The 8,016-nt window shown below is 32.3% G+C and overlaps 1 protein-coding gene across 1 annotated transcript; it reads left to right on the forward strand.

Annotated features, from left to right (window-relative positions):
- The first annotated feature begins 2,187 nt into the window (after positions 1-2,187).
- LOC7494400 (uncharacterized) lies at positions 2,188-7,035 on the forward strand. Its single transcript, XM_024583205.2, has 7 exons — positions 2,188-2,424; positions 2,867-2,957; positions 3,288-3,403; positions 3,627-3,686; positions 3,769-3,834; positions 6,492-6,692; positions 6,784-7,035. The coding sequence occupies exons 1-6, from the start codon at positions 2,368-2,370 to the stop codon at positions 6,681-6,683; spliced, it is 582 nt and encodes a 193-aa protein (XP_024438973.1). The 5' UTR covers positions 2,188-2,367; the 3' UTR covers positions 6,684-6,692; positions 6,784-7,035.
- Positions 7,036-8,016: the final 981 nt, after the last annotated feature.

An 8,016-nucleotide genomic window follows, 5' to 3' on the forward strand; every position in this document is an offset into this window, starting at 1 on the left:
GGTGGGATTTTCTTCTCATTTTCTGAAGGTTTAAAATTTTGTTTGAAGTAAATGTAACCATTTTCAACTAAAGGATGAGGTTTTAGTACTTCATAAATACAACCAAAGTATTCCTACCATTGAAGGAACCAGTTTGGTAGGTTTGAAGTCATGATGAAATTATTGAAATAGAATAACCAGGAGTGGCTACCTTTATTATTTTGAAGGAAAAAAGACATTAAACCATGCTTGTTGATAATCCAAGTATGAATAAGAATGGTCAATGGAATCACCAAGTTTGACATGATAGCTGATCAAAAATTGGATTGTTTGGTGAAAGGGGTTGTTTTCAATAAAAAGGATGAAGGATATTAGATAATGCATGTGGAGTAGGCATATTGAGAATGATTTTGTTGTAGTTTGAAATGTTTGAATTTGACAGATCCTATTATTTCAAGTATTGTCATGTAATAAGATTAGAATTTAGATAAGTCGCAGGATTTGGAATACCAATTTAGAGGGAAGATTTTTGCGGTTACAATAGAAAGATCAGGATGGAAAAATCCATTTTTTATAGTTAAAACATTTTGATAATTTAGTTTTTCAATATAATCAGATTTTTCTTTTGAAACTTTTTGAGGTAGTTCAAATGGAAAATTTGAATTAAAATGAAGCGGGGATTTTTTAGAGGAATAACCTGCTTTGATTTTGAAAATTGGTCTAGAGGATTTACATAGATGGAAAGATTTCTCTTCCTATGAGGATTTCTTGTTAATAGCTTGTAAAGCCAGAAGTAATTCTAGTGAATTAGATAGGGATTCTACCCAATTTTATACTTGTGAAGAGCATTGTTCTTCTTCTTTTTTGATAACTGCTTCATATCATGATTTGATTGATTTTGCAAAATTGCTTATGTAAGTAGTTTTGTAAGGTTTTGATATTTTTTAGATTTTGGAGACTTAGATTTTGTTTATGGGTCTTTGCCTTTGTCTTTGGATTTAGATTTGGGAGGCATCAAGACCTATTTTGGAGGAATTCTTTGGTTAGGAAATCAGGAATAGAATTTGTTTCTTCTTTTATATATTCTAGGAAATCAGGAATAGAATTTGTATCTTCTTTTATATATTCTATATTACCAAATTAAAAAAATAACAATAAAAAGAATGAGGATCACAATTTATGGGAAAAAAAATAAAGGAGTATGAAATCATTAAAAAACTTTATTTTTAAAAATTATCTATAATAAAACAAATATCAATAAAAAAAATGAAGACCAAATCTAACAAATAAAAAAGTTGAAGGACAATAAAATTGAAAAAAAATCTAATTTTACAAATTATTCAAATAAAAAATAGTAATCAAAATAACATGATCAAATTTGAAGGATAAACAAATGGAGTGACTGCTTTGAAAATTCAGAGGGTTATATACTGAAATCAATGAGGAGAGTGAAAAAAAAAGATCATCAGTTACAAACTAGAGTTTAGTAAGCCACACGCGTCATCTAGGAATGGAAGGGCCGACAAAATAATTTAAACGCAATCTCATAAGCCATTGTTTGGTCATCGAACGCCTCATCTAATGTCGCTCAAATGGCAAGTTCATAACTCATGTTTTGACTGTCAACCACTTTTGTTTTAAACAATAATTATATTTATTAAATTACTAAGTTACCCCTTAATAAATTTAATTATAACAAAAAAAACTAAGAAGAAAATACGATAAAATCTCGGGGCACAAGTTAAAGAAATTTTACTTTTAAAAATAATTAATTCATTTGACTATGTTTTAAAAAGTGAAAATGTAAAAAAAAAAAAACCCTAATGTTAGTTTTTTTTTCTTTTAAAGATAATATAATCATTTTATTATTAAAAATGATAAACTGATTTTTTCCCTTATCAATCTAATAAAGAATAATAAACCCTATAAAAAAGCACTATATTATCTTTAATAACTAATTTATTGATTTAAAAAAAACAAAATAATTATTATATTATTTTAATCCATATTGAAATATGTTTTAGTCTATCCTAATAGACTCGGGCCTATTAGTTTTTCTTTTTAATTTTAATGTTCAAAAATTTGATCAAAGAACTGAAAATACAAAAGGAAACAATACGAAACAAATGCTAAATTTTAATAAAGTAAAAATAGAAAGAGAGAGAAAAGAGACGAAAATAAAAGGGAAAGCAGTCGCTGTTACTTACCTCCGTCATGTCATGTAATTCTCTCGTGAGAGAAGTATAAACAAAAACGAAACAGAACAGCGGAAAGACTATTAGTTTAGATTAAAGAAAAGCTGGAAATATTTTAGAAAAACTTAATAACAGATAAAGAAAAGGAGAGAGTAGAGACGAGTGATCAAAAATCAAACCAAAGAGAGAAGGAATGGGTCAAGCCTTTCGCAAGCTTTTCGACACCTTCTTTGGCAACACCGAGATGCGGGTACTCTCTCTATCTCTGTCATTTACCGGTTACCTCTGTCATGTCATATCTTAAAAGACTAATTATTCTTTTTAATCATGATTTAGGGTTCTTTCTTGTGATTAGCGTATTTTATTTTTATACCCTTTTCAATTAATTGTTGTAAAAAAATCGCATCAGGTATTAAATTTATATGATCTGATTCTGTTTAAATTGGAAACTGACATTGATGATATGGTTTCAAGAGATTTTGATTTGATTCTTGAAACTCTCCAATCCAATCGAATCCGGACCTGGTTACTGTTTACTTTTATCCTTGAAACAACATTTAAGCTGTAGATAGATGTTTTTGTTGAAGTGAAGTAATAGAATTAGTGGCTGTGTGTTTATCGTATGTGATGTGATTGTGCAGTGCAGTGCCGAGTCCACATGTTTTATGATCTCATCCTTTTTCCTTATTTAGGTTGTGATGCTGGGACTTGATGCAGCTGGTAAAACTACCATACTTTACAAGTTGCACATTGGAGAAGTATTATCTACTGTCCCTACCATTGGTTGGTATTTTTCCTTATGATTGCTTACTTCATTTCTTTCCATCAAGTGTTTCGCTATATTTGAACAACCTTTTTAAACTTTTGGTGTTGCTACTTTATGTTCTCTCTTCTTTTTTGGTCACATATTTTCTTCTTCTTCTTCTTCTTTTCTTATTCTCTGTGATATCATATGAAATTTTTTGTTTATTAATCCTATTTTTCGTTTATCAATTTGTTATCTTTGTTTTTAAACCATCAGTGCCCACAGTTATGATATGGTGGATGTAGCTTGCTCTTAATATAGACCTACTATTGATATTATAAGATACTGATTCTTCCCATCACCCATAGGGTTCAATGTGGAGAAAGTTCAGTACAAGAATGTGGTATTCACCGTTTGGGATGTTGGTGGACAAGAGAAATTAAGGCCGCTCTGGAGGCATTACTTCAATAACACTGATGGACTGGTAATGTTTATTGTCTGCATGTCTTATTTTGCCAAGCTATGCTTCTTGCAATTCTTTGTTTCTTTTTAAAGCTCAGTTCTCTCTTTGCATCGATCCTCATACTTCTACAGTGAATCTGTGCAAGTTATCAGATTTGTCTTGAAGCTGAAGGGTTTGTAATAGTACAGTAATCTGTACCTTGTTTTCAGGTTTGATGGAGTAGTTAATATATTTCCCCATGCAGATATATGTTGTTGATTCATTGGACCGAGAGAGAATCGGAAAAGCAAAGGCAGAATTTCAGGTTGTATATTCAGAAAGGTATGTGGATTTTACCATGCTAATGCTAGAAAGAGTTCTAAGTTGACCATCATCTTCTCTTTCAGACCATCATCAAAGATCCATTTATGCTCAACAGTGTCATCTTGGTGTTTGCCAACAAACAGGACATGGTAAGCTCTATTAATGGTTTTGGATATGCTTTCCCTCACATATAAAACTCATTAAACGAGGACTTCTTGAGTGATTCTGATGAGCTGCATGTGTATTACGATATTAATAAACAAACAAATAGAAATGTCCAAGTCAATGTCCTGCACTGATACAAACTGTCTGACCATCGCAATCTTGCAAATTGAACAATAGCATAGAGACAATTAATTCTATTCTTCTGATGTAGATGGAGAGCACAGAGGATATAAAAGTCCAGTACAAGTTTGTAATTATAATTCGAAAGACAACTGCATATAGACACACACTCATGTTACCTGCTGCAATGATTAATTACCAAGTCTATCCATTTCTGTGCTGTCTTTTTGCTGTGTCTGCGTTCTGGAGCCTGTGGTGCAAGTTATTTTTCCTGCAATTCTCTATGTTTGCATTGACTGAAACCATGCATTACAATTTGATATTCTATGTTGTACGTGAATTGTTACTGTCCCTACTTTATTTGTAGTGCAGGTGATCAATTATTTAGTTTCATAGAGGAAAGTGCCATTTCATTTCCCGCTATGTGTATTACCCACATCAGTAATTTATTGGATAAGCTATAATCTAGGCAAATTTGCCTACATTTGTTTTCTTATTGCTAAAAAAATAAAATAAAAATAAGAGCCATTACCTGATTATTTTTAGATTAAAGGAAGTTATATTAGCTTCCTAAAAAGAATTGCAAAATTGTGATAGATGATAAGAGTCATAAGACATCGTCCAAAATATAAAAGCTTAAAAGCAATGCTGCTGAATATCAGCTAACAAAACTCCCCTAAATGAACCTGAAGCATGACATCATAGAGAAAAATGAAAACTATCCTATCCCACAACATTTGTATCGAAGAGTACTTGTCCACTACGCAATCATAAGCTCATCAATGTGGGGCAATGAGAAGGAGGTTGGTGGCAACCCTGCCTTTAGCATACCTGCATGACTAGATCTCTAAGTCTAGCTTGTTCCTATTGGTTGCTAACCTAAGGATTTGACCCCTTATTTGGTTAGGCATGCATGCTTCTCTTAAAAATGTGAGATTAATGAAAGACAGGATATAAATTAAAAAGTGGTATCATACCTGAATATGGTCTTTTATGCGTAATTAACTTTCTGAGAGCTATGAACAAGGATTTTTCTGTACTGTTGTACTTATCTAGTGATAATGTTAAATCTCAATCTTTTCTTTTTTCTGTAAATGAGTTTTATATTTAGTAAATTCTTGGGTGGTATTTCTTTCCTCTTACTTCTGGATGAAATCCGTATGTGAATGATAGATAAGGCAGCTTTTTTCTAATTCTTACAACATTACAAAAAGAGGTATCGAATCCTGATATGATACCTTGAGAACAGTGAAAGATCAGGATAATAATAAGACTCTTTTGGTCAGAAAAGACTCATCTGAACTTGATGCTGAACTTGGATGTTTGGCAAGTTCCAGCTAGAATGTTGGTAAACTTGACTTATTTTGGAAATATACAGGACTGAAAACTTATGTTTCAGATCAATCTCTTGTTCTTTAAACAATGAGAATCAATTGGTGAAGCTTCTCTAATTTTGAGTAAAATTCATAACTTCAAGCTATGAACTTTATCAAGTAGGGATTTGATTAAATAACTTATTGCCAGACTGCTTTCTAAGTTTATCAACTGCACTAAATGTGAGTGGTAACCATGTTCTCAGACTTGCTTCTTATGTGATGCTTTATGCCTCTTGCTTGCTGAAGAGTTCTTGGCACTTAGACTTTGGACTTTAGAAATTTGCAAGGTGAAATGGAGCTGCTATGAGGGAGCTTGTTTATCTAATCTGCAATGCTTTCAATATTGAAGTCTCTGCTCATATCTCATTTGGCCTTTTGACTATACATAACAGCATTGAGCTGGGTAATGGAGGGAAAGGTGCCTATCCATCTGCCTAAAACAGTGGTTAGATGCCTTGGGGCCTGTTTGCGTGTCTTTCAATCCCTGCCCTTCCCCCCACCCCGGGCCCTGTTTTTTCCTGTTTTAATTTGCTAAGAGCACATATTTTGAGTGGAAAGCAAAGCAGATTGCTTTTTCCAGTTTTTTCTGAGAGTTCCAAGTCTCATGATGGTGTTGGTGGGAGTGCTGGAGGTTTGGTAAGATGGTTTTTGTTTTGGTGGATGTAATTTTCCAGCAAAGATGGTTGTAATGGTCAGCAAAAGGTGGTAGCAGTAGTGATGGAGAAAATGGTATAGTTGTGACTCTTAGCTACTGCGATGGTTGTTTCAATTGCTACAGAGTTTAAAATTGGAATTAGAACGTTCATTAATTTGAGACACAATATCAATCAATTTTATATACAATCAGATGAAATGAGGAGCAAAAGCACTCCAATAAAATAGAGGCAAACTAGAAAAAACTGAAAGGAGCAAATGCTTTCTTTATGTTGAGGTCCATTTGTTTGTCTATTTCTTTTTGCTTCACATTGATGGCTGAGACATCCCAGCCTATGCTATATCTATATCCCACTCTATAGTAAATTGTATCCTTGTTAATAGATTTTCCATAAGCATGCCTTGGAAGTCATGAGAGTGTTGTATTGAACTGCAAATACCTGTTGATTTTTATTGCATCTGATATGTTGGATTCTGTTTTGCTTGTTCAGAAAGGAGCAATGACCCCAATGGAAGTATGTGAAGGACTAGGTCTTTTTGAACTCAAGAACAGAAAATGGCACATACAAGGGACTTGTGCTCTCAGAGGAGATGGACTTTATGAGGGCTTGGACTGGTTATCTGGAACTTTAAAAGAGATGAGAGCTGCAGGATACTCTTCAGTGGGCACCTCATCATTCTAACATACCAAGGTTATTAACAAATTTCCAATTTACCATTAAGATTCAAGAAACAGCAAGCTGGCGATTTTTTCACTTAGTTTTTAATTACTTCCTTTCACAGGTTTGTTGGAAGCGTCGAGTTCATCTTGATAAAGCTGAAGAGTTGGCCGTTGCTTCTGTGGAAGTCCGGAGTTAATCATTTGGAGGTTGTCTAAATCACGTATGTTTACTACCTTGCTTACCTTTGGCCTTTGACTTTCTCCAGTGTATATTGAAATACAGTGCCTGACATTGATAAAAGTGAATTGACATTGGGGATCATTATGTAATTTGGGGTGTCCCTCTTGTAAAGTCGATTACTTTGATTCGGTCTCTTGCTGTGTTGGTTCTTTAAAAGGGAACCATCATTTTTGCCTTTATTTTCGTTAACCAGTGAAGGTAAAACTTCGACAATCCTCTCCTGTCTTTAAAAATAGCTTGGCGTTGGGCATGGCAGAGGACGGTGGCTCATCACCACGTAGGAAGTGTTGTCATGATATTAAGATTCACCTGTTTTTTTTTTTTTCTTTTGATTTTTCAAAACAAACCATTTTGGTCTTTCTCTTAACCATTATTAGCGTACCTTAGTATTGACTTGTGATTTGGAAATTTCCCCTTATTCTTTACAATTGGCTCATTTCTCTGTCTGGAGCAATTTGGTTACTTTATTATTAATTATTCATTAACAAAATACTAAAAAGTTTGGTTAAATTACTGTAGCTACAGCCACACAACTTTATTCATTGAAATAGGATGGTTGTTTTTTTTTGTTTTTTTTTCAATTTTATTTTTTACCAATCTAATTTTTTTTAGTTTTTTTTTTTCAATTTCATTATTTAGATTGTTTTGAAAAATTATATTTTCTAATTTTTTTATTTTTTTATTCATTGAAATATATTGTGTTTTTTATTTTCAATTTTATCATTCAATATTATGTTGTTTTGGAAATTGTGCTGCTTAATTATTTTTTTATTTCTTTTCTATTAGGTCATTTCATAGATTTAGTTTTTATTTTTTAATTTAACCTTTAATTAGATCTACTGGAAGTGAGATTGTATTTTTTTTATTTATTATTTTGTATGAATTTATTTTAATTTCATAATTTAGGTCGTAGTTTTAGCAAGTTATCCCGAGTTGACTCAGGTTAATTTTTTTATGCTTTTTTTAATTGATTTTTTTTCAATTTTATTATTTAATATTTGGTTGGTTGAGAATTTGGTTTCATATTTTTTTTTTATGACATGAACTCAATGTCATAACCCCAGGTCTCAGGGTTGACAAGTTACTTGAGTTGACTCTTTTTTTTTTTAGATCT

The sequence above is a fragment of the Populus trichocarpa genome, chromosome 13 (assembly GCF_000002775.5).
Source record: "Populus trichocarpa isolate Nisqually-1 chromosome 13, P.trichocarpa_v4.1, whole genome shotgun sequence".
Taxonomy (NCBI): Eukaryota; Viridiplantae; Streptophyta; class Magnoliopsida; order Malpighiales; family Salicaceae; genus Populus; species Populus trichocarpa.

What these genes read in the sequence shown, in the direction of transcription:
- LOC7494400 (XM_024583205.2), top strand. Translation starts at nt 2,368, where the DNA reads ATGGGTCAAGCCTTTCGCAAGCTTTTCGACACCTTCTTTGGCAACACC. An exon ending in TTGGCAACACCGAGATGCGG is followed by an intron (nt 2,425 to 2,866) that starts GTACTCTCTCTA and finishes TTCCTTATTTAG; the next exon opens with GTTGTGATGCTGGGACTTGA. An exon ending in TCAATAACACTGATGGACTG is followed by an intron (nt 3,404 to 3,626) that starts GTAATGTTTATT and finishes TTCCCCATGCAG; the next exon opens with ATATATGTTGTTGATTCATT.